Below are 27,513 nucleotides of genomic sequence, written 5' to 3' on the forward strand. Positions count from 1 at the left end.
GGTTAAGTTTGTTTTCACTTGTAGGCCTATGCTCTGTAAAGAGAATGTTAGCATAAGCTTTTGAGCATGTGCAATTTTCAGTCTACTTGATTTTGCACATTGGTTGTGTATATATATTGTTTCTCTAATTGTTATTAACATTGCTATTGATATGTGTTTCAATTATCTTTTGGTGTTGTATCAGTTGAGCTCTTTTTAGTGAAGCAGTATAGACACAAATCCCAAACGTAAATGTAATTTTATTTTGAAATCACAACGTACGGTATCAAGCAATGATTATAATGTTGCTTTACGTGTATTCTCTCTTTTCCTATAGTGCCGCTTCCGGTGCCCGTACCCGACCTGGATAAGGTATACAACAGTGCAACCCCCTGGTTCAATCTGTAAACTTCCATGTGCAGAACCTTGTTTAATTCATGCAAGCCTTAATTGGTATAGCATGCATATATCGTCAGTGGAGTAAATGTTTTTGGAAAATAATTCAATTTTGTTGCGATTTCCAAATAAAATTGCCCATTTTGGCTGTTATGAAAAAAGAACAATTCTCAATTCACAGTGGGTACTAACTATCTCTTTTATGCTATTAGAATCAGATGTTGTTAAAGTGAAATCATGTATCTTCTATTCTTGCTTTATAGCTACTCTATTAATCTCAGCAAAGCAGCACATTGTGTACATGTATCAGTTCAACATGTAATACATGGCACACACCCAGTGAGTCCTCATGCCCACTGTCACCTTGAGGGGACGGCCCTGCTGGCACCGTGGTAGAACAGTGTGTGGGCCCTGCTGCTGGTCCAGCTGGCACATAGATGTCTGGTAGAAACATGCAACTGGACTGAAGGCTTTAGGAATGAGCTGTACAATCGCTAGAAGAAAACATTATTACTTTCATTCGAAAATGAACTCTGCATGACAGCTCTCTGTAGAACGAAACCATCCTTCGGTCGGTAAATTCAAAGTGATGAATAGTGGAAGCTCCACATTAAAGCACTGACAAAGTGAGAGATTACCAGAGAGCCGAGAAACCCCGGGCTGACCTCCACCAAGAGGAGGGAAAACTCTACCCGTGATATATCACAACTTGGCAAGGCATCAGGGTTCCCACACTCATTAAAACACTGACATTTAAGGACTATCTTCATGGAATTTTTGGGGGGTTTTCTGCTTCCTGTAGAGTGTTATATAGGTGTATGTATGTTACTGGTCTGTAAAGCCTAAAATCCAAACGTTTCTCTACCCACACTCCTGCATGAATTGCCTAGATTGGACTCCTTTGTTTACTTCCGTAACATAATGACATCCCTATGTAACAGTTGTGCTTCTATTGGCTGCTACTAATAGATTGGCTATGGCTAGCACTCCAACACACTCTAGAAAGATGATAGGCTGGACATCGCTTAATGGTTCCCCAATCAAAACACAGCCGGCCAGCTAACCAATCAGAGCAGACTGGGCTCTGGTTTCAGACAGAGGGTGGAAAGAGGTGCTGCAGCATAGGCAGTATGAGAAAAATAAAGAGCTTTTTGAACATTAAGGCATGTAAACATGTCACAGTAGAGGCACAAAACACAAATATGAAACCTGAAAACAAGCATAATATGGCCCCCTTTAAACAAATTTCTTTTTACAAATTCCCCCCCAGAAATAAGAATGAACGCCATAAAATAGAACATTGTTGGTTTAATTTTCATTATCAGTGGTTCCAATTTTCCATCAGACTATTCATGACATATGAGACACACATTCAACTCTTACCAACAATGACACTGATTTACTGATGAATTCTATGATTTGTGACACGTTGATTACAAATAATAAAAAGAAAAAACATTTATCAAAACAATTATAATTACAAGACATTCCAGTTTTTTTGTGCTTCACTAAAAAATGAAATCATAGTCAGAAGAAACCGATCTGAGAATTGTGCAAAAACCTATAATTATCACATGTATCACACATTCTAATCACTGTAAACAACATTATAAGAGGATGTGCTCACAGCTAGCAGCTCTAATCTGTATGGCACCGGAGATCATTCAGGATGACCATTATTCATTAAGAAACCTGGTTCATCCTCGTAATTTTTTTATATACAATTAAAAAAGCTGAGCATTTTCATTGTTGTATTTTACAGACCATAAATGCCTCAAATACATTTTCTCTACAATGGAAGAAAAACCAATGCAGAAAAACACACTTGGAGATAAAAGCAGCATCAATTTCTATTTTTCCCCAAAACTTTGTATAAATTACCCTAAACAAGTCACATGACTCAACTCATGACAGTAAGATAAACAAGTCACCCTGTGTCCCAAAGCTTTAACCAACACCTCGCATTGCAAAGAAATCTCAATAGGCAAAATCATTCAAATAAAAATAAAATAATTTTTTGTCATAATATTACATTATATCATTTCATAGCCACCAGGCCTATTTATTATAACTAGTTTGTGAGAAAATAGAAATGTACAACGTATTTATTTTCTAATTTAGACCTATAGATGGCACAGGAAGACAATCAAGGATCTCAAGTCACACAACATAGGGAGACATTCACAGGAGCAGGAGACAATATGGCAACGTTTGAAGTCAAAGTGCAGAGTCACAGATGATGAATAAGGGGAGAGATGAGGTACATTTTCTCGGCCATATTTAGGAGGCACTGAGGCATCACCATTGCTAGGAACACGATGAGGGGAAAATAGATCAATCTGTCTCTGGAAGACCAAAAGGAAACAACCTGGTTTAAAAACAAACTGGAAAGAAAACACACCAAATATGTTCGTTAATGTGTTGATGACCGAACATGTCTTTGGGTCTTAACTCAGGAGGATGTGGGTCTTGGGGTTGGATGCTAACAAGCAGAGGAAGGCAGTGTGATGGAGTCTGTCTGGTAGTGTTGTTGTGATCATTACAGCTCAGAGAACGAGCCAAAGGTCAGAGCCTCTTTGGATCGGGAACAGATCAGCTGATCAGACACCTGCTGCTCAGTTTCCAGTGTAGAGATCCACAGTGCTGGAGCTCAGGCCCCGGCTCTCCTTCAAATTACGAACTCCCCGAGTCTGATAGGGAAACAGAAGGAGAAAAATCAGAGAAGATACAGGAGGAGACAACATGAAAGATAGGATATAACAATTTTAATGATATAGCAAGTTACAATAAGCAACATCTCCGCATTAAAAGCACTAAAAACGAGTAAACCCATGTTATTTATTTTACTGAATCGTGTAACATCATTATTTTTCCCAAAAATGTCAAACCTAGAGAAATCTGTCATTTGAATCAAGGTAACAGTTTTTTTTTTTTGGTTGGTGCTCTCATAAGTTGATTTTTATCCAGTTTTAAGCCACAATCTCTATTGTTTTTAGCTATATATCTGAACCGGGTGAAGGAGTCATCGGGCACCTGGATCTTATGTTATCAGAGAAAAAAGCTAAGCAAAGTAAAGGCTCTCTGCCCCCCTTTGTGTTGGTGTTTTTTTTATGGTGAAGCTTTATTTGTTGTTTTTACTGGTGTATATAACTGGCTCTGTTTGGAGAGGATACCGCTGCTGTAAGAACCTCCTGGACAAGAAACACCTAACGAATCCTAACCAGGAGAAGCTCACTGAAAATGGGGGTAAAGACAACAACTCCCATGACCCTACACAGCTTCCCCCTCCATCTTTTGTTGTGCTGATTGAGAGACCTCTAGTGGTAGAAAATGGCAACCTGTGTTTAAGAGAGTGTAAAACTGTTTCTCACCTGGAACGGGTCATCACTGGTTTTGTTCAGGTAATTCAAGGAAGCAGCGCGCTTCATGCTGTTGAACAAACAGTAAGACAATAATGTTAATACTGTATCCTGGGTTCAAGTGCAAAATAAGTATCCATGGAGCTTGAACTACTATTCAAATTGCCTCAAAACAGCATTGCTTATTACTGTCTGCTACCCATCGTTACAGAGAAATCCTGTATTCTTACTTGGTGCTGCGAGGCTCAGGCGGCCCGTTGCCCTGCAGTTTCTTCACCAGCAGCTCGCTGCTGCGCCGCAGGACGTCCCGGAGCTTCCCCAGGGAGCCGCTGCGCTGAAGAGCCCCGCTGCCGTCCTGCAGACACACACAAGCATCAGCACAACCATTCTGCACTGAAGAGACAAGAACTCACATCTGCAAATCATTATCCTTTTACTGGATGTAGGCCAGTCCTGTTGTGAATGGCTGGTGCAGCCAAACAGCGTGGGGTCTCACAAAAAGGGGTTTACACATGTCATGAATTATATTATTTAAAGAGCAATTCATTAGGTGATGAAATATGTTGCTGAACCGTCTGCATTGTTAACGATTGCAGGCAATGCTAGCATCTTTTCACTTTCTGATAACTTACATTCAACATTACCTAATTGTAATGAATCATTGAGTAAATGTTCTTCTCAAATGGTACACCATTAGAATAAACTGTAGTCACTTCAGTTTGAGCACTGAACTCATTGTGCTCCAGCAAGTGTGCTGTGTCATTTTCCTTCATTCTGGTCAATTCATCTTTTTTTAAGGAACAATGCCAAAATAGCATTGTTTAAGAGTTTTATTCGGTAATATTTGTTAATTTCTTTGTCTTTCATGATGGCAAGAATATCTTTGGGTTTGGGTTCATTGGTCAACTTGGGCTGCTGGATTTGTCACTTTATTCAGATTGTTTATGAACAAAATTAGCATTTATTTAGTCAACCAGCAGATTAAAAGTTAATGAAAATATAAAGCTCAACGTTTTTCATCCATCAATCCATTCATTTTGGAATTATAATGCTACATATTAGCTGTCCTGCATAGTGTGTGTTTATTCACTAACTGACCAGTAAACACTGTTAGTGTAACACCCTCTAGCTTTGGTGGAATGCATTCAAAACAATGTATTAACTTTGATTGTATTTTGATAATCATGATGCAATCAGGCATATCACCAGCAGAGGGCATTGTGGGTAAACCAGAGGATGTATACAGGTATTGGACATTTCTGTTCCACTGAGCAGAGACTCAACACAATGATAGGTTTCCACTGATCGCACAATACCACAGTCTTCTCGGTCCGATGCAGAGAAAAAGACAAAACTCCACAAATGAAAAACTTTTATTTGAGAATACCAACAAGTGTTGATGCAATAATCTTCACAATGCAGAATGGTAAATATAATGCAGTCCTACTTATACTAAGATAGTGCTTATAGACCTTACAATTAATGTAATTCCACTTTGGGAAACTGAAGTCACACTATATATATATATGTCGAGAATAGACAGTTCAATAAATAAGCATTCCACTAACACAACAATATTGTCATAATTATGTGATGTACATAGTCAATTCCTTTTGTTCAGTTGCATTAGAAGTAAAGGTGTACTCATTGGAAGGAATGAAGAATCAAGTAGCATACCGAAAAGCCGTATAATGAATGCACAGATCTAGAAATACAGCCTACACTTACACTTTTTAAAGAAGTCATTTTACATTCAGTTAGTTAAACATCTGAAATAACAATATGTTGATCTTGAGGAAACACTCTCACTGCACTTTTTTTTCGGTTGTCTAAAAACATGATTCACCAGAGTGACAATGTTTACTTTGCAAACGACTGTAACAAAAACAAAAGGCAACACACTCCATTAAGCTTCGTGTTCAAAATAGCCAGAGTGGACTGTACCACCAACACATACACCAATACACACTAAACTACTGTGGAATCCAAAGCTTCTAATACTGCACTGACAAATAAAAAGGCAATTCTGGGCATTTCACAGCCATTATCTTGGATTTACTAATATTAAGCAATCTCTCAGGTGGCCAGTGTCCGTGCTCGTTGGTCTCTAGCGTCGCATTAGCTTTACAACAGTCGCTAACATTGCTAATTCCCTTTGTAAATGTGAGCTACTGTGTATATATTGTTCAAGCGTAGAGCCTGCGTGAATACTCAATCAAACCAAGGACACCAGAGCGAGCGACTTGAACATGAATTGCCATGGCAACAGCTTGCTGTGATCTGACAATTTGCTTTCGACTGATGTCGGCCCTTCTGGTCTTTTTCACACTGCGGCACAAACTACTGCCTTAATATTCAGCCACAAAAGAATCAACACTTTAAAAAAATGTAAACAAAATGATACAAATTAAAAAGGAAATAAATCTATAAAAAAAACAAAATGGCAATGCTCCCTTCTCATTTCAGATGTTAACAAGAAATTAGATATTTGGATTAGCATGTGAAACTATACAGTACCATTTATTTCTAAGCTGCTTAAGCGTTTGATCTCATTATTGGGAAGAACTCAAAACTCACCAACGACTAAAAAAAAACTTTAAAAACTGAATAAAATGAGGCTAAACACAGGCAACAGGTTGGAAGCTAGCTTTGAGGTCACCTTTCATTTGTTAAGCAGATTGAGACCAAGCACAGCAGTTTTGAATTACATTGACTCTTAACCGTTACTTCTTGTCAACACCTCCTCAAATCATCTTTTGCCTTCTTCCAATAAATAACCTTCCTGCTCCCCTTATCCAGCCAAATAAATCTACTATGCAGCTAGGAAAAATTACAAATGTGTGTTGGAGAGAGGAAAAAGATGTGCGAGTGGCTTCCTCACAGGGAAGGAGATTTCACACACACACACACACACAATGATTTTTTTATGTTACAGAGAGAGAAGAAAAGCCTTTCGACACAGGGTTAGTGAGAGGGAAAGGATCGAGGGTGAAAGGAAGAGAGAGAGCCGAGATGAGAAGACCAAAACGTCCCAGCAGGGTGGGGGGGGGGCAGAGATGGCAGCCGCGAGAGGGTGGGGGGGGGGGGGGGGCTTTCTGTGTCTCTGCTGGCACCGGGAGGGGGCAGAGGAGCTGTTGCTTTGTTGGGACAGAGGAGGCCAGAGGGAACGACAACACACTTCCTTTTTGCTATTGTGTTGGGGAAGGAGAGAAGGATGGAGGAATAATCTTGATGGCTTAGGCCTGATAAGAGAGAAAGAGAGAGAAACAGACAAAAAAAAAACGCACACATTGTGAGATTAAGAGATCAGGGTCGGGCTGCCTACGCTACACACCTACACAAATCTGAGCTTCATGCCTTTTCTACACCCAACATCTATCAGTTCTACTAATCGCATGTGTCTTTACTTCCTGTAACTTTACCTTCACACCCTATTTAACAGATTTGTCATTCTTAAGTTAGTTATGTCGCTTTTCAACGTTTAGCTTTGTACATATTGTTAATAGTATTTAATGTTTGCTTTGGGGTTTCTTATCATTTTTACATTGACCTCAGTGTCCATAAAAAGCGCTGTTAGCCTAAATTGAAGAAAAGCACCCTAGAGTTTATGAGGAGAGCGGTCTGCTTTATAAAGTTAGCTAGGTCCTTCCTCTGAGAGCTTTCACCCATCCCAGCAGATGTTGAGCTTCGGGAAAAGTGGAAGGTATACATTTCAAGAGCCGTAGAAATTCAGGCCGTTTAAACTACCACAACATTGGTGTTACACTAAATGACTAGCTAATGTAGCTAACAGTTATTGAATACACTGAGGTGATTATGAAAATGATCAAAAAACACTATGTACAAAACAAATGATACAACAATAATATGTACAAAGCTAACTGTGTAAATTGAAGTAACCTAATAAGGATGAAAAAGCACTGTTGTAGAACGGTGTATTCTGCCCCAACTGTTCTGTATTAACTCCAGCTTGGGGTTTGATGACTTTTTCTAGCAAAATCAGGGATCCTATGCAAACAAGGATGTGAAAATCCATCTCTGTGAGACACTACAGCTCTCTGAGGACCTGCACTACAGGGTGGGTCAGTGATGCAGTGGGTTGGTGTTTGCAGTCACGGTGACTCAGCTGTTTCTCTCCTCTCTCTGGGTACCACTAAAGCCTTGGCACACTGCAGACAGCCAGTGACTGTGCACTGCAGACAGGACATCTGCAAGCATCAGCAGAGAGGGGCATGCTGGTTTTACACTGATCTCAAGAGGGAAATTATATTCTAGATAACATCTTTGCCCTTTATTGGAAAAAAAACAACCTAAAATTGAGTGCTTTATCTGATGAAATATTTTAAATCCTGCACTTGTTTCGACCGGTCCTCTGTTCCCTATCCTTAAAGATTAATCATCTATCCTAATAACTATGACACTACATACCCAACCCGCCCTAGGAATGAGAGTTCAAGAGGGAGAGTACAATCCACTGAGTGAGAAACAGGACATTTGATTGACAGGCTGATTGGTTGTCATGGCAAGAGTTATCAACAAGGTAGTAGGTTAGTGAGTGACACGTAGAAACAGAAAAAAGGAAAAAAGAGGAAATCTAGGAAATCATGCAAACAGACAGGCAGCACATTGAAGCATCTAGCCGAGAGCGCAAAGCAGACACAAATATACACCAAGTCATGCAGAAAGAGACACGCACATACTTCAGATATTACCGATTAACCTGAGCATCTCCTCAGTTATACCTCCACTTGTTCGACACAAACTATGTGAGCTCTATGTAGAGTTTATAGCGGTCAGGTGAAACACTCCTATAGCCTCAGTGAGTTCCAGAGTGAAGACATGTTTGGGCAAAGCTCTACAGCAGCTGAGTGATAGTTCTGACGGGCCACATCGTCTCTATCTACACACACAGACAGCACTTTACAAGCCTATTTTCTAAAACACAAGTTGTAGTGACGTATGTTTGCAGCTTTGTAAATGAATGGATTGATGGAGTTTGTTAAGCAGTCTTTTAGTTAAAAAGCTCATGTTTCGTGACACATTTTAGACAATCTTTAACAAGCAGGAGTTTTTTTTTCACTGTTTGGACTGTGTGCCTTTACATTCTACTGCTGTGGTTGTGACATGAATAATGAAATGGTAGTACACGCCATCACGTTTCACAAATAAAGGTGCACGCTTGGAAATGTGCATGCTGTTGCTGGAGTGAAGCAGTTTTGAGTAGCTGTGTGTGTTATACATATGAACATGTGTGTAGAGAAGCATCACATTCACACAAAAGCCAGCAAACTAAACCCCATCTTTCTGCTTAAACGGATGGTTTGGATTATTTTGAAATTGGGTTTTAAGCGGTTCTTATCCATAGTCAGTATTATCTACAGTCAGAATCACAATCAGACTAATTTCTTTCTGCAAAGTAAAACAGGGAAAATATTCTAAATAAAACGTACAATAAACTGGCACAAACATTTTGTTTTGCTTCCACAGCAGTATGTTGTAAATTGTGTAATTATTGTGTAATTATTTAATCATTAATATCATTTGATGCATGCTTCTTGGTTAATATTAAGCCGTCTTTGGCTGTAACAAATGCAAAGTTCCCCTCTGTGGGACGAATAAAGGCATTCTGATTATTACTGTAGGTAATACTCAGACTATGGAGAAGTATTTCAAACAACCCTATTTCAGAAAATCCAATCTATACCTTTAAGGAGAGCGGCAGATATGAGGTTAACAGACATTTATCAACCATGTGTAAACACAGTTAACACATACGGTCCATTAGTGTGCATGTTAATGTTGAGCCCAGCAGGCTGCCGTAGCTACATGCATGTTTGAACTGGGGTTGGTGCCGTGAAGGGTGTGGCTGCACTTTAGTGAGGGAGGGGGGGGGGGGGGGGGGGGGGGGCACAGGCTCAGACGAGGCATTACTGCTGGCACCCACCTGCACTGTGCTTTATGTAAGCATCACCAGAGGGCTTCTTTGAGCTGGGACGCAGCTCTATGCTAACAGTGTTTATTTATCTGCTGCAATGAATGTCATGCTTCCAGCTCTGACCTCTTAATTAAAGAGGAGAGGGGTGACAAGACCAATGGGACACGCTGTGCAGAAATAAAAGCCATGCGGCAAAAGGAAACTAACGATTGTTGAAACACAGCCAGAGTGGATGGTATAATGAGACAGTTAAACAGCAGGATAAAGAGCTGCGTATCAACTGCTCAGATTAGGGAAATGAACATCCAGAATATTGGGAAAAGCTGTCGATTTCTTTAACAGCGGAAAATATGAGACATCCTTATAGGGATTCCGAAAGGATGCATCTTTGTGAGTCTCACAAAAGCAGATAAATATTTCACGTGGTTGCCAGGGTGCCACAGAATGAGCGAGTGCCTTTTTGTTACCGCTCCACTTGTGCAGAAGCATTGCCAGCAGAACGGACGCTTATTAAAACAAGACACTGGGACTTCACTGTCAAGCAATGGACGACACAAAACATGAACATCTACTCAGATGCTGTCAAAAACAACGGGTTCGGCATGCCAAGACACTCAATCAGCTTTACAGTTTTGGATAATCAGAATGACCTCACGAGAGGAACAAGGCACGTCTACAAGGAGGCTATGGACTGGTACAGAGACGGTGAATCAAGAATTAGGAATAGGCAGCCATTTCATCTATAAAAAAAAAGGTCACAAACCTTATATTCATATACAATGAATTAGGTCACTCATTTGTAACTTGTGATGATGTGCAACACTGACATCATGAAATAGGTCATGCAGGAATGACTAATTTGTTTGGAGCGAGGGCTTCCTGAGCGGTGCATCATCTAGAGGGGCTTCTTTCCTGGTACAGGAGGCAGAAGAATCTACTTCCTGTTAAATGTTAACCTTTGCTCTCAAATCCTAATAGAAGCAGGAAGTGTTTCAATATGTTAACAGAAAAGTAAACCTACCTACTCAGCAAGTCTTTTGACTAATAAGCGTTTATTGAAATCATTTTTGATTTATTTCATTTTAACAGAATTCTTGAATTTTTTATTTTATTCATCACTATATTTATTATACAATTGTCTTTATTGTAAATTGTTATTATATTGATCACTTATGTATATATGTTTTGTATTTATTGTATTCCATTTTCTTTTATTTCATGTCGTCTAATACTAATATTATTGTTATTATTTTATTATTTACTGTATTGTCGTTCAAATATATTATATTACATTACATTTGTATTATCTTGCCATGGTCTCAAAATGTCATATTGTTTTTGTCTGGGATGTTCTGTACCAGTCCACTCTCTGTGATCTCTTGTTTCACCAGTGAGGCGTACGACTGAGTGGACTCTTTAGTGGATTTGTACTCACCCCATTCCAATCGGCGCCAATACTCACTTCCTCTCCGGTCTCAGAGCCGCTCTCATACTTAACGCTGCTCAGGCTCTCCCTGCTCCTCCGCCTGTCGCCGTCTGTATCCTTCAGGATCTCCACCACACGAGTCTGGTGGATGGGGTCGATGCCCTGATGGGAACAAAACACAAGTGCCACACACAAACAAAAACACAAACATGCAGTAATTAGAACTAGCTCTGAGGTAGACATTAGCTGGTTGGTTAGGATGAGAGTGTGGAGTTACATGGAGGTATTAAAAGGGATTTGATGTTGTCCGTCTCTTTAAATTAATCACTGTCACAGTGGCAGAGACAAAGGGAACATTTGAAATGTCTGAAAGATGGGAGTGGTGTTAGGGGTGAGAGGTGGAGGCTCTATGGGGGCCATCGGTGAGAGTCAAACCACTTACTGTGTTGCTCTGGATCCATAGCATTGTAAAGAAAGGGAAAGAAACATCGTGAGATTTGGGGGACATATTTAAGCATTGACATAAACAGGACACTGATAAGTAAACAGGTATTTTGTCTGTAAAGTCAATGTGCGCTGACCTGCTTGCGAGACCTCACAGCGCACTCCTCCAGGGTCTCAGCAGCCTCCAGCTTGCCCTGCCGGCGGTACAGGGCCCCCAGATTCCTCAGGGTGGTGTTCACTGTCGGGCTGGACAATGGGACAGGCAGAACAATATTTACCCAAAGGTGAGGAAAATCAAAATGTTCACAACAAAGCTTCCTGTCATATGACTACGGAGACTTTACCTTGAAGGAATTTGATTCATCCTAAAGACGAGTTCAAGGATTTTAAGAAGTTCTGGAAACTTTTAGTCTCTCAAGTTTCAGAGGGAAACAAATCTCTGTGTGGGGTTTCGGGTAGGAGGTGTTGTGTTATTATGTGATGTATAGGATCATTTTGTAGGTAAAGTTAAACAAATAACAGTATCATTAATTCATTATTTCGATTTTTTAAACTAAATAATTGTTAGTTTTTTGATAATTATTTTATCATTATTTAATGTTCATTATTATCTCTAGTTCTATATATTAGTTCTTTTTTGTGTCTTTTGACAAATATAATACCATGAATTGGTGTCTTTAAAAACGATGCTTGACTATATAAAAAAATATAAAAATGAATGAATATTAAATAAAAGGTAATTTAAGTAACATTTTAAGTAAAATTATTCACTTTGCAAAATTAAAAAAGGAGGAAAAATAAAAATACTGTAAAATAAAAAAACATTTCTACAATATATTAACTTCACACATTTATAAAAGAACACATTTGAACAAAAGTGAAGAGACTAATCCCAGGCCTTTATGACATGTCTTTATTTCTGACTTCGCCTTACACCACGCTGATCCCGCTCTGCCTCACCTGTTGACTTTGCAGGCCTTGTACCAGCCTCCGTACTCTCCGTAGGGAGTGTTGTCTCTGTGCTTGCCCTGGAAGTAAATAAGGGAGGAGAGGAAGAGAAAAAGAGCGTGACTGGGAGTGGAGGTTAAAACTGGATCAGCTGCATTTTCCCAGTGTTTACATATAACTACCATATGCTCGCTGGAGCTTATAGTGTGTGTGTGTGTGTAGGAAACATACTAATGAAAGCTTGTATTTCACTATTCTTTCCCATGCTACAGCACGGTTGTATTTCATGTTGCCAGCTATGATTTGACACATTCATTTAATTGAATTTGCTTTAAATATTTTCGTGGATAACATGACAACCCCCTCACCTTGCTCTCCTCTCTTTCCTCTGCATGCATCCAGATGGGCTTGTTCTCAGCTGCAGACAAACACACAGGAGAGATGGTCTACACACGGTTCAACAGGACTGGAAAACAGCTTAGCTGCTCGACCCCAGGATGTTTCACTGAATCCACCAGGAACTATTTACTATATACTTTTTGGATTGTTTCTACGCATTGTGCTACACAATATCAGAAGAGGCTCGTGACTCCTGGCATCTGCCACCATCAGTTTCAAGATGGAATTTAAACATTATAACACTGGCCCAATATTACTGACAGTGGTAAATATGACTATAATCCCTGAGATTATTTAAGAATGTTTGAATTTAATATTTTTATAAATATTATTTTTCAGATTCTTCATGAAATAAAATAAATAGGACATTATATCTCAATACAGAAGGCACTATAAATGCAAAACCAATTTTCTAGGGACACATTTGTTCTTCTATTGTGTTGATAGACTCCACCACTGCAATATAGAAGTAAACCTTTGAAATGGGTGCTGCCGTACACTCTAATCTACAATATCTCTGATGAGACCTTACCATCAACAGATCCAAACTCTTTCTCATGAGCACGAGTCAGAATCTCTTTGTACAGAATCTCAGCCTCCTTGTATTTCCCCTGTTTGAGGAAGCAGGACGCCTGAAGAAGAAAAAAAGAGAGAAAGCATATTTGAGTTTTTAGGGATTCATAATGTGCCTCCTGACAGCAGGAGCAGTGGATCTGCATATTTCCCCAAGGCACTGTGACTCATAAAAGGATGGGACTGGACCTCAGAGGCTCCCTTACTGTCTCCATACAGCCTCGCCTTCATCAGTGAGACCGGGTAGAAATATTGATACACTCGAGTATTGCCATATTATGTTCTGTGATACCGTATGGATTCACGATAACACTGTTGGTTTGGTAAAAGTTTGTTTGGGCAACCAGTGCTTTTATTTAAGTGATAGTGTTGAAAGGGGGAGACGGATGGAATGACACGCCAAGATTGGTCCCAAGACACATTTGAACTTGGGTCCTTTGCATAGGGACCAAGCCCCAGTACAAGTATGTGGATAACTTACTGTACTTACCAAAATAGTCTTTCTAAAGAATCCTGCAATCACTTTGGATTAATTACATTTGTTGTTGCAAATAGATAAATGGTTATTCCTTAGCTAATTGTGGCCCAAAGGTAGTGTGTGGGATCCTACTATTCGGATGCATAAAATGTAAATTCTTTTTTTAACTCTGTTTTTATTAGTATGGTGTGATTGATATACAACTGACAGTTTCCCTAAACTACAATTATTTTGTCTTTTAAATTGCAATATACCCACTTGCTTTCAGTAGCACAATATATATTGCATCATAACCATTAAATCATGATAAGTGCCACATTATTGCCAATACACAGCCATATTAATGAGGCTGCTGTTGTACTGAAGTGTGACATTACATAATATGAACCTTCCTTTCATAACTGTTGTTTTGAAAAAGCATGTGTTGGATAAAATAGTCTCCCTTTTAAAATTCTGGTGCATTGAATATCTGAAAAACATCATGGTTTTAAAAGATATTTCCAGTGGAAGCTTTGTAGGCAGAGAGCGGTAACAGTTTACACTCGCCCCCACAGAGACACTCTGGCTGACAGAACAGATGAGTCATTTGCTCACAATATAACTAAGCTCTGCCTGTGTTTATCTTGGTACCTTCACAGCTCAACAGGGACTGCAATTATTTTCAAAGTATAGCAAAGAAAAGAAGCACAATAAAAGCAGATGTAGTGGTTTTAACGTGTCTCTCACCAGGTTGTTCTTGGTCTTGGCCACGTTGGCATCGTCTGGCCCCAGCCTGCTCTCGTAGATCTCCAGGGCCCGGCAGTAGTAGTACTCCACCTCCTCGTACTTGCCCTGGTTCTGGCAGAGCAGAGCCAGGTTGTTCAGCTGCTTGGCCACATCTGGGTGGTCCTTCCCCAGGACCTGAGAGACATCAGGGACAAATAAGATATCAGTTTGTGCTGCTGCCTCAAGGCCTTCTCTCTGAATGTCTCCTTTATTTACAGCTTGCAGGAGACCTATTAAAAGGCTGGCTGATCAATAGAGAGGATAACGAATAAAGCTTTTTAGGGAAAGAGAAACTCAATGCGCTCTGCTAAGCGCTGTCCCTTTGCCTAATTCCTGCTCTCCATTTTCATCTATGCTCTCAATTAAACTCGTCCGTCACGGGAATGTCCCCCAGCGGAAACTTCACAGATAATTTAAGAAAATAATTTCCCTATTTATAATTGCTGGTGTTAGAGAAGCTCGATCTTACATTGTGGAAATATTACCACTTTGAATGACTTTAATACAATGGGCTAATTGTTCACTGGCAGCGAGTGCTGCGGGTGGATCTCCTGGTGATCCAGGGATGTGGCCTACCTTCTCTCTGATCTCCAGAGCCCTCTTGCACAGCGGCTCGGCCTCCTTGTACTTCCCCCTCTTTCCGTACAGCACAGCCAAGTTGTTCAGCGTCGCAGCAACCTGGATTTATAAGAAAGAGAAGAAATATATAAATGAGGCTAATTCCTTTATCTGTTTTGTTTTTGTACTGGGATGTTAGCCACCTGGATTACACAGGATGGTAGTAATAATCCTTTGGGTTTAATTATTCTGTATCCAGGATCAGACTGAGTGACAGCAGTAATAACAATATGAAGCAAACAATGTGCTGTAATAGCTTCCTTTATGCCACACAATGCAATTTGTTGCCATAGTGTAAATCGATTCATACAAATCTGTTCCCAGAGGCTATGAAAAAAGCACAATTGAATGTGTAATGTCTCACTGCAAGCTCATTGTAGTTTGGTTTATGCTGGATGTAAGAGCAGCCATTCAGCAGCTGTGGTTGATTCCTTAAAAGCCTGCAGGCACAGGTTTAAAATCCATACTGTGATGGTGGAAAAAACTGGCGGCACAGAACAAAAAGTACAGTAGACTGTGAGGTAATTGCCTCTCAGTCTACAGAGTCATGTGCAATAATAAACCACCACCAGATAACTAATCTGATCTATGAATATGTCCCCATGGAGATATGGTTGCTATGAAGATGGTGGAGTCTTACAGCGGGGTGATCTTTGCCCAGGGTTTTCTCACGGATGGACAGGGCATCGTTGAGCAGATGGGCGGCCTCTTTGTATTTGTTCTGATCCCTGAATGAGAAAGAACGGTAAAACATGATGAGTGTTTCTTGTTGTTTTTGCAGTCAAATAGGAAGAATAACTAGCAAAAGCTCATAATTGAAGGCATTTCCGACCTGTAGACCAGGGCCAGGATGTTGAGCATGGTGGCCACGTCGGGGTGGTCGTGTCCAGAGGTCTTCTCCAGGTCCTCCAGAGCCTGCTTGCAGAGAGGGACAGCCACCTCGTAGCGGCCCTGGGAGGCGTACTGGATCACCAGGTTGTGCAGGGTCCTCAGGCGGGCAGGGATCTCGTAGCCCCCCTGCTGAGCCGCTGCCACCGCCGCACTGTTGTGTTGGTGCTGACCTGTGAGGGGGGGGGGGGCACAGGGCAACGGTCAGTTTGGACGTCAAAGAGAGAGAAACTCAGACCTGATTAAAACTCCATTTGCAAATCTGTGTAATAATTAGATTATGGGTTATAATTTTTTTTTTAAATGTAATTGAACATGTCCCGTCACCAAGTGTGATTACTTTGAGACCACAAAATCCTTATTGCCTAAACATTTTCTTCACAATATATAAATACTTTTTGATTAACATGTTTTTTAGTTCTTTACTCTGAATAACTTTCTTAGAAGAATTGTCATATGATGCAGAAGAGATGGATCCTGTTCTCTTACTTCCTTGCCCGTGCTCCTCCTCGTCGTTGGGGAAGAGGTCATCCAGGGAGTCCTTTGGTGTTTCTCGGTCCTTCTCCTCCTGCTGAGAGGAGAAAACAAACCTGTTAGTCATGTTAACTGACAGCAACCATCTTGCGGCAGTCTTTAAATATTTAAGACGATATGGCTATCAAGATAACTATATCTCATATTCAGAAAAGTATGCCATTGGTGGTAATTTAGACCAATACATTCAATATTAACATTTAAAGTATACATTGTTTCATGAGCTTCATGTTGGATACAGTTGTCACTTTTACACACAATTGACCTTTTGACATCTGTATACGGTGCTTTATTTTAAATCCTAGAACTATGTCGACCTTGACATATATATATCTGCTCGGTCTATCAATTTTCCTGTGTTTCCCGTCATTTGAGAAAAAGACCAGAAACCCTAAGTGAGAAATATGATATATTTTGGTTTCATGATGACACCCCTTAGTTTATCATTAGTTTGACATTAGGTAACTGCCTCTGTAGATTGATATCTTACTGTGTGGAGATATTTTCTTATTCTGATCCAGCTATTCAAACCTCACATACACACTGGTGTGTGTTCTATCAAATGACTAAATGAGATTTCAGTTGGGCTTTAACACAGAAGCCATATGAGAAAAGCTGATTCCAGGAGGAATTCAGGTTATTGGCAGGATGGCTTCCTGCAATAAGCAGCTAGAGGACACAGGAAAACACAGCCTCCTTCTGTGACGAACAATAAGGTCAGAATATGCAGCAATTTCTCTGAACTGCTGGATCAATAAGGACCAGACCAGAAAGGCTCATTCCTGGAAGCTGTGATCTTCTTCCTGTATCAGATATAATCGACTGTTTGCTGCCCCTTGGAGTCATTTAGGCTAATGCATACTAAATATTCCAAGTAGGATCATGCACTGGATGTGTAAATTGTTTTCTGACTGTTTCTGTCCCATTCTGCTTATAATAAACAACAAGTCAATTAACTGCATAGGCCGAGAAATAAAACAACATTCTATTCCGTCAATTGAACTCGGTGCTTTTCATGCTAAAGAGGAATAATGTATTTGAAAGGATCCTGCACATAAAACATGGTAGAAATAAAATAAATCAAACTATTTCAACCCAAGTAACCTAATAATACAGCTTTCATGCATCGTTAACAACATGTCTTACAGTGGGCGAGACGTCCTCGTCGTACTTCTTGAGCTGGTTCATGAACTCCAGGTGCTTCTTCTCCTCCTCCAGCTGGGCCACGCTCTGCTCGCTCTTCTGCAGCTTCTGCTGGGTGTTGGCCAGCTCGTCGCGCAGCCACTGGTTCTCCTGGCAGAGCCTCCTCACCTGCGCACGCAGCTTCTGCTTCTCCGACTCCACCGCGTTCAGGTGGTTGGACAGGGCCATCATCACCTGCGATAGAGACAGCATTCAGGAACTGTGAGCATTTAACGGAGACAAAATGTCGCAGCGGCAACGCAGGAGAGGACAAACTGGGTCTGAATGAATCATGATCACCACACAAACTCAGTTTAGAATGAGGAAGCAGAAACTCACAACCAAAAGACACATGACTCGGTGGATTAACACCAATTTACTACATTCTGTTCAATCCAGGCTGAAGACTTGTTCAGTTTTTTTGCTGCCCTTTATTAAATCAAATAATTATTCAAATCTTACACAGCACTGTTACTTTTATTATAAGGTGTAATGTGTTTTATTCTGCTTTAGCTCGTTGTTATTTCTGTTCTCTTGGCTCTTGAATGACTGTAAAGGTACTTACATGTCATTTTATGCGTTTACTTTAAAGTGGACCTATCATGCTATATTTGAAAAATATATTGTAGGGCCATACCTATACATAACATGTCTGTGAAGTTTTTTTTCTCAAAATACCAAACAGTTCACCCATTGTAGCCATGCCTCATACTGCTCAAACCCCTCTTTTGCAGCCCTGTTAGAGAAACGCGGATCTTGGGTCCTTAGCTTGAAAAAAAGAAAGAAGAGGAGGCGGAGCTAATGCCTGATCAGAATTATACCGGAGATAAAGTTAAATTCGGTTGTGATAAAACGCCATCCTGTTTAAACCACGTCAAGGATTATTTCTGAAACAGTATGGAGCTCAAATGCTTTTTCTCTTGCAGGTTTATCACAAGGTGAGTTCTTTTTTTATTTCCTGCTTTTTAAAAAACATGTGCTCTCCAGTACAGGTTAGCTCTGAGTGTTAGCGAGGCTTGCTAATGTAAACAAAGACGAGATTACGTCCAAAACACGCCAGGCATTGTTTCTGATAGCAACTTGCTGTGGGTCCGCCGACGTCACCACGGATGGACACGTCAGTTCGGATGGAAATCTGTATCCGCTCGTTGTACACCCGTTTTTAAAAGATTTGGGTATGGAGGAAAAGAGAGAGGGTTTTATTTTCTGACGCTGCGTGAGTTCCCCGACGCACCGGGGACACCTATTTATGTATAAAAGACATCACAAAGTGCATTTTGCATGATAGGTCCCCTTTAAACTACGTTGTAAAGCTATTAGTGTTTTCGTAAAGCCTAGTTGTTGAACTGTGCTATAAAAAAATGCCTTTACTTTTCTTACACTCTGAACCATTCTCTCTTTGTCTGCTGTATTGTAACCCACCTGATTATCTCTTAAGCTCATATTATTCTGTCGACCAAACAATATCTCACCTGCGCTTCTCCCAGGCCCAGCTCGATCATCTCCACAGACTTGCGGAGCAGGTTGGACTTCTCGTGCACCAGGTTGGCCTCTTCGTCCTTCTTTAGGCACTTGATGGTCTCCAGGAGGCTGTGGAGGATGGAGTTGTGCTCGTTCTTCAGGGCCTCCAGACCCTGGATCACCAGCTTGGTGTTGGAGATGATCTCTTCCTGAGTAAGCTTCTCCAGCTTCTCTTCTCTTGGATACACCATGATGGACATATTCTATGTAAGATTAGGGAAACCTGAGAACAAAGGAGTGGAAAACGACTGTTACAACAGGCTCGCTCGCTGGACACTGTGGGAACATTTGAACGGCAGCAGCTGCCACGTTAAAAGGACATGTTTGAAACGGTCTTCTGAAGATGCAGCTGTGCTTGTTTAACACTTTCATTCACAACAAAGGACACAAGAGCTCGGCTAACATGTCTTATTCGTTTTCCTCTATTTAATTCAAAGTATCTTCAATTCCAAATGATCTTCACCACTATAAACCATCTGAAGCATTCTCTGCAGGGGTGAACCGACGGAATCCACTCTCCACTCTCTGTTTAAAGATATCAAAGTCTGAGTGTGTAAAGCCTCGCCCTGATGAAACAAGTCATTTTTTTGCTCCGCTAGCATGATCCACTAGCAACGAGACAACCATAAAAAGGTAATGAACTCACGGTTTATCACTAGAGGGAGAGGAGAGATTCAAATTTCATGAGTGGGTAGGTCGGTCATCATTTTTTTAATTAAAAAACCCCAGAATGAATGCAATACGATAAGGAGGGTTGTTATAAAACACATAAGTTATACTCTGACCAAAGGAAAAATGGTTTAATGAATGTACACATACAGAGCATGTGTGTAATATCTGCTGTACGTGTTAGGGATTGCCGAAAATATATTACTCTTTTGGACAGACTGTTGGCACCTATAATAATTGAATGGGGCTGCTCCATTTGGAAAATAAATCACTTATTTTGACAGAAAATGCAATTGCGATAAGGTTCGCCATATTGCACGGATTGATAATTATTTATACCTTAGCCAAAGTATAAATATATTTAAGTCAGTGTGAGTTTCTAAGAGGATCTGAGCCAAACAAGGATTTTTCATTGAGTCTGTGGAATATCTTTTGTAGATTGGGACTTTTATGCAGGACCACAATACCTCATTCATAATGATATTATTACACAAATCGCCAAATATTGCACGAATATTTTTGCCATTTCGATACATTTTGGAATAACTGTGCAGCCCTAGTTGTGAGCATGGCCACAGCTTGCAGAGTGACAGAGGGCACACAGATGCTGCAGTGCTCCTGGTGCCAGCTCTTTATCCAAACAGAGGCCTAGCCGGCTGCATGACTGGCTGGAGAGTCAAGGAGAGGATGACATGACAAAAGCCTCAGAAATACATCTCAGCAGCTGGTCAAGTTGCAGAAAACTCCAGTGTCAATAACACAGTGTGCTCTGTAGAAATGCCAGACCTTTGGGTGAGTGCATGGAACATGTGCCATTTTCCCCAAACAGACTGAAGATAGCCTGTGACTCACAGAGCCACGTCCCTGGTGGATACATCAGGGTAATGTCGCTGCCAAAGGCGGCCCTACCCTTCCCACTGGGCTCCAGGCAAAGTAAAGCTAGTGCGTTCAGTATTTCTGCAGCAGGGAGAATAAGAGGTTATGGAAGAGGGGCTTGCCGTGCTAAACACCAGCTGAGAGCCGTCTGCTAAGAGAAGAAATGAACTACACCATTAGAGAGCCGCTCCCTGCTCTGCTACTTGCATTTCCGCAATTGTCTATCAAAAGCAGTGCATAAAAAAAACAACATAAGCCTAACTTGAGCATAACGACTACAACAAATAGCTATTTGCTCTCGGCGCCGTGCTAGGTGGCTGCAGCTCCCTGTTTAAACAATTTCCCAAATTGGGATCAATAAAGTACCATCTTATCTTATCTTATCTTATTTTCTTAGGAATGTGACAACAAAAAATGTAATAGCAGCCAAGTTTAATCCTGTGGTTGAAAGCTGGAATTAACGTAGCTACAAAAGATGTGAAATGATTTTCTTAATATTCATTGACAGCTGGGTTAAGAATGAATATTATCCTAACATAATTAGAAATGGTTGTTGGAATTGCAATTATTTTCATTATATTCAATTCATCAGATTATTATGAATACAATTAATTGATTAACGTTTGCCTAAAAAGCTTTGCAAGATCAACCGTCCAATTAATAATAGCAGCGTTAAATGGCTGGCCACTTTAAGTTGTCAGCTTTCTGACTTCTTACAAAAGAAAAAAGGTGTTTGGGTGCATTTTGAGTGGACCCTTGGCACATTTACAGCTGACACAAGCATTGGCAGAAACAAACACAACTGTGTGTGTTGCTAGTATCCAGTCATTAAAGAGGATGTTGTGCACGTTGCATCATGTATTAACAGCAGGGCAGTCAGGGGAGTGTCATTTATGATGCTAATACGTGTAATGATGGACACTGCACGAGCACGCTGGGGCAGCTACTAAAGTTAACTAATGACCAACTGGATGTCAGATAGATATTCTGACATCCCCGCCCGTAGATATTAACAGGATGACACTGGAGCCTGTGTACGACCAGCTGGAGGATCCGGAGAGGAAGAAGAGGGGCAGCGATCGATAGTAAAAGGTATCAGGTACCCTACCAGTACGAGTGAATGGGAGGATACAGCTAAGATGTGAAAGGATATTGTTTTTATAACTCCAACTTACTTCGACTAAAAGCTTTACTTTTCTTTGGTTCATGACTCCCCTTACTTAAATCTAATGAAGAATTAAAAAAATGCATATTGTTAGAAGAAATAGCCAATGTTTTCGTACACAAAGAAACATTCCTGAAGCCTCAGGGTAGTGATGGAAAAAGTGAAGGGTGGAGTAAGCTTGATGCAAATCTGCTTGCATCTCGTTTAAGATGTTAAAAGCTTGAGCATTGCTGATGGATTCATACAGATCACATTCTACACGGTACCCAGAGGTGACTTTGTGCATGTCTCATCTGCAATTTACTATTTCACTGCACAATATATACGATGATCTCTTTACAGGAGCTACTGGAGGAGCAGTAAAAAGCTAGTTCACAGAGACAGCCAACCTCTTCAAAGAAGCGTTTCCCCCATCAAATGACCCCATTTTAAATCAAACAACATATAAAAGATTAATAGTAACATGCACTCGTTCTGAGCCACTTCCAGAGATTACAGATCATCACATTTTTACCTACATGGATGTCTAGAAGAAGTGTGATCTCATTGTTGCTCTGCATTTAAAAAAACCCATAAAATATCAAAATCAAATATAGATATTTCAAAAGGAAACTGTTATGGTAAGAATTCCTTGTAAAAACCCTGTAATGGTCATTGTAAGTTCATGTCAAGTACACCAAAAACAGAACTACCAGAGGGAGGGCTTACAATCAGTGAAATAGTCAGCAGACAAGAAGTAACACGTTGGGGGAGAACTTGCACGAAAGAAAATCCGACCACAGGCAGCACATAACTGAGAGCCATTTTGTGCTGTCAATACATAAGTCAGTAGTTTACATAACAGTCTATCACATGCTTTAAACAAATTAAGCTGACTCTAATTTGCATTTGCAAAGATACGACTGTTGTATAGAAGTTTGAACATTTAGACTCTTGCTCTCTATGATCGCTATGCTACAAAAAGCCCAAAATAAAAGGATTATAAAACCCAGGTTTTGCCTACAGTACTTTTCTCCTTGGAAGGGTTTGGTGCCTAAGCTCTTCCCTTCCATGAACATGATTTGAAATGGTCTCTTTGAAAGATCAAGCATGTTCCTGGATCAGACAGCTTTTTACCCAGTACAGTCACTCAGAGCCTCAGCAGTTAAACGCCTGTTTGGATGAAAGGCCTGACTAGCTGAGAGCATGAAGTAGCTCACAAAGAGAAGAAGCGCTTTCATGTCAGTCAGTGCAAAAACAAGCAGCTTCGCCTTCGTATCATTCACCGACACCTGTATCATCGACTGTTGCTTTCCTCAGACTGCTGGAGTTAATATGTCCCACGTCTTTAAAGAGTTGTGATGAAGTCCAACAGGCTGGTTTTTTTAAAGCTGCGCTTGAATTCATCTTTAACATTGACTTTGTTGGTGTTCCATACAAAACATGGGCACATTAAACTAATGACAGCATCACAAGATAATAATAAATGTACCAGCTATAACTAGTTAGAATACGACTACTCAATACTAAAATACACTCACCATGTACACATCACACTTATAAACTACAGCTCAGAATCATGTCATTTGGCCTTTTATCCAATAGACCTCATGATAGGGTACAGGAGTTATCAGGATCAAGTGTTAGTCATGTTCAGCAGCAGCCAGTTAAGTAGCCATTAAGAAGACATTTTCACTTCTGTAAACACAGGCACACCAGAGGAAAAGCTTTTTAAATAAATCCCTCATTCAGAGCCTATCATTATATCAGAAGCCGGTGAAGATGAGACCTGGTGCATTAAGAGATGTTTGATTATACAACAGATAGGATCAGTTCAGTAAAACGACCTATTGTAATCAAAGTATAGTCTTTTTTTAGGATGAAAAACAATGCAAAAAGGGAATATTACAAAGAATCTAGATATCCATTACAAAACCCCCTAAATGCCTACTAAAGGTTTAAGCCATATATGAATAATGCCGTCATTGTTTGGCTACAGCTTGCTGGACCAGGAAACTAACCTCAGTTTCAGTGGCAGATCAGAGTCTCATACTTTGGCACGGTGAGAAGCTGATGAAATAATGACTCCTCCTCCAGAAATAGCGCTAAACGCTGGCCAAGTGCATTATAAAATGACTGTGCAAATCCACAGCGATCCTCCTTCAAATGAAAAAGGAAACCTTCAGGGTGCCAGAGGCAGATGGAAATGAGAGAGGACAGGGATGAGAGAGATGAGCGCCGATGGTGGGGAGAGGAGGACGGAGCTGCTTGCGGGATGACGATGACCTTCCCACTGCTCCGTCAGAATTAAAAACAACAACATGAGCTCAGGGCGCACATCGAGAGACGGCCCCGCCCACAGCTGGAGGAGAGCAGAGGAGGGTGGAGATGCAGGTCTGATGGGGGAGGGACACATCCTGATCTAGACTCTGCTCCTTTGCACTCATCAGACACAAAGGGATGAATCTGATGAGACTCAAAAGGGTGGGCTCTATGACACTATTTACATGTTACCATGTAAGCCACTGCAAGGCCAACACCTACTGTCTCATTGTACTACAAAAAGCACACATCAATACATTCACACCTTAGGACCAACCAATACAGTTTCTGATAAGACAACTTTCACTTATAATCCAATCATTTCACTTTTACGATCCAGCTCATAAGTGATGGGAACATTTTTAAGCCACCAGACAAAGGACTATTATATTTTAGAACATTTTCAAATGTATAAACCTCTTAAGGGACTTTAAAGGCTTATTGACACAGCAGTGATTTAAGGACTATCTGGTTTCTGATAACATGATTATACTAGACTCAACTCATATTAGTCCCTAAATATCTGGCAATAGACCACCGTTGGTCTTATGAGGAAAATCAATCCAGAGTAGTGTTAATGCAGTCTCAGATGTTAACCAGACCTAAAGGCACCTCCACTGAAGCAATGTTTCTTATTCAACTAGTTAACCAACAATAAATCATAGTCTCATATGAAGCAAAGAATCTTCAAACACCACAATAGCTAAATGTATTTTGTTATAAAAAAACAAACACATTGTTACAATAACAACTGAATAGACATGTCTTACTCTGACATTGTTTTGATGAGGTGGATCAGGAACCGAGTTGTCATATGACTCAACCTTGCAGAAGGATCAAAGGTCATATCATATTGCAGCAGGAGTCATTGCACATCCAGCCCAGAAACCAATATCAAATACCAGAGAGGGTTGCACAGAGTTATGAAAGATAGTGCTGTGTTTATAGAGAGAACTTTGCCATCTCTCTCTCGTGTTTGTCCATCTAGAGCTCCACTCTTCATTAGCCTCCATCTCCAAGGAGGCCTCAAGCCTTACATGATCTCCCTTTAGAAAACACCATCAAGCTCCCTCAGGGCCTCGTTCGCCGAATCCTTCCCTACCACTGCATTACAGTCATTCAAATCGATTGTGCTTTTGGAGAGGATAAACTGAATGACCTGTAATTGCGTATAATTGTGTACTTTATACTGCCAAGTATAAATCTTCCTGACTTAAGGGCATGATGAAACCACTAAATACTACTTTTTTCTTCTTTAAAATCTAGTGGATTTGGTTTAAAGCAAAGTACATTTAAAATGTTTATACAACCGTATCGAGAAAGCTGAGCTGGAAATACTTCATGAGCAAATACAAAACATAGCACAGGCTGCAGAAACAGGCCGTTTGAGAGAGGGTGTGGTGCTTGATGGAATTAAAATGATCAAATACTAGGGTAGAAAAGGGGAAAAAATACAGACTATGGAGAGTGCATCAACAAGCCAGTGGACAATGTCTGTGCCATCTCCCTTGATAAACATTTTCTGTCTATTTGATGAAGTTTGACACCACCGGATCACTTCATCTTGCTCTGTTTACTGCACAAACAGCAGTCCAACAACACTGTCTGTATGGATCACTTCCAGACACAAAGCAGAGCCAGCCATCAGGGAGGGTGTGGCGGGGTCTGGGACAGCCAGGAGGGAAGTACCACTGTCACTGCCCAGTCATCAATCACTCTACTGAGACCAGCTGCGAGAGGGCTGCTCCCCACTAATGGTGGTCTGAACACTGCCTGCATGGATTTTGCTAACGTTACTGATGCAGAAAAACTGCCAGGCAGACCACCTGACATGGGAGTATTGTTGCAGTGGAACCTGTGCTTATAACACTCACGCAGATGTACAATGGTGTCGCCCTGATCAAACACAAAGCTCGACTTTTGATATAATGACGTGGTAGCTACATGTTAATGACTTTGCACAACCCTAACGAAAATTGAACACAAACAGAGTCTTCTGAACATTTCCAAGTTAATCCCAAACTAAATTAAATGGTCTATCATTTAACTCCAGCGGTGATCATAATTAAATTCACATTTTCATTTTGTTTTGACTTTTGTAGTGCAAAACGGGGTTTATTATTCTATATCCATCTACAGGATTTAGTGTTAGCAATATGGGCATATGTTGCCTGTTATATAAACACGGGTAGATTAATTATAATGATATTGTAAATGCTCATTGAATAAGCTACACCACAGTGAAGCTTGCTTTTTGATCTGTTAAGCGCTCTGCTTAGCGACTTTGATAGCTAGCTCCGGCTAACCAGCTAGCATCACCACTCCCTAGCTGCTCCTGCTGTTCAAACCACCAGCTTAATCATTTATATACACGGTATTTCACAATTATATCGCTTAAATACACGGTCACATAGAAGCTTCACACATTTATAATATTAATTAGTGAAAGTACATCTATTACTTACCAAGAGCTAGGACTGACGGCTAGCTCAGCCCCTTTAAATCCAAAATGTCTCCGGCACCGCAAGATTCTCCCAGAAGCCCCTGCGGCTGATTTAATTAAGGTGACGTCATGTTTGTTTTCGATCCACAGGGTTGGGTCAGACAGTCATGGATGTATATTCAGATATGAGTCAAATAACAGAGTCAGTAAAATAATACAAATGACATGGCCATTTATCTGTTAAAATAATTAGTACCGTTAACTATTGGATTACCAGAAATCTAATCTGAATACTTTGGAATACATTTTAATTAGGCCTATTTCATATTCAGACATTGCAACTTAAAATAAAATAAAGGGTTTAACCACAAACATTTGAGATCTGGAAGTATTATTTTTTCTCTTTAAACATCTCAAATATATTAGGAAATGCAGTTGATCAAATTACTCTCCCAAAACCTACTGGCATCACTACAGGTGGGCTATAATATAACATGTTTTTAGTTGAAAGTGCAGACTTAAATTACTTTATTTGTAATGTTTTATCTCACTTTTAAAGACATACGACCACACTATAAAGTCATAACCAGTCTACAGTCATAGCCCTTTATATA

General features: G+C 40.4%; 1 protein-coding gene across 7 annotated transcripts; it reads right to left on the bottom strand.

The window, feature by feature from the left end:
• Positions 1-1,663: 1,663 nt before the first annotated feature.
• Positions 1,664-26,997, bottom strand: klc1b (kinesin light chain 1b). 7 transcript variants are annotated; one of them, XM_034152683.1, is made up of 17 exons: positions 26,922-26,997; positions 19,397-19,668; positions 17,889-18,119; positions 16,698-16,776; positions 16,153-16,381; positions 15,961-16,048; positions 15,279-15,380; positions 14,664-14,837; positions 13,419-13,518; positions 12,856-12,905; positions 12,500-12,567; positions 11,677-11,785; positions 11,538-11,546; positions 11,105-11,257; positions 3,965-4,089; positions 3,747-3,804; positions 1,664-3,065 (listed from the first exon to the last, which is right to left on the bottom strand). In XM_034152683.1, exons 2-17 carry the CDS (start codon positions 19,643-19,645, stop codon positions 2,991-2,993), a joined length of 1,899 nt encoding a protein of 632 aa, XP_034008574.1. In that variant the 5' UTR covers positions 19,646-19,668; positions 26,922-26,997; the 3' UTR covers positions 1,664-2,990. The 7 variants fall into 7 exon arrangements, with proteins under 7 accessions (XP_034008574.1, XP_034008572.1, XP_034008573.1 ...); XM_034152681.1 differs by having other exon boundaries at positions 16,698-16,779; XM_034152682.1 differs by lacking the exon at positions 26,922-26,997 and adding an exon at positions 24,156-24,403 and having other exon boundaries at positions 16,698-16,779.
• Positions 26,998-27,513: the final 516 nt, after the last annotated feature.

This window comes from Trematomus bernacchii, unplaced genomic scaffold, assembly GCF_902827165.1.
Source record: "Trematomus bernacchii unplaced genomic scaffold, fTreBer1.1, whole genome shotgun sequence".
Classification (NCBI taxonomy): Eukaryota; Metazoa; Chordata; class Actinopteri; order Perciformes; family Nototheniidae; genus Trematomus; species Trematomus bernacchii.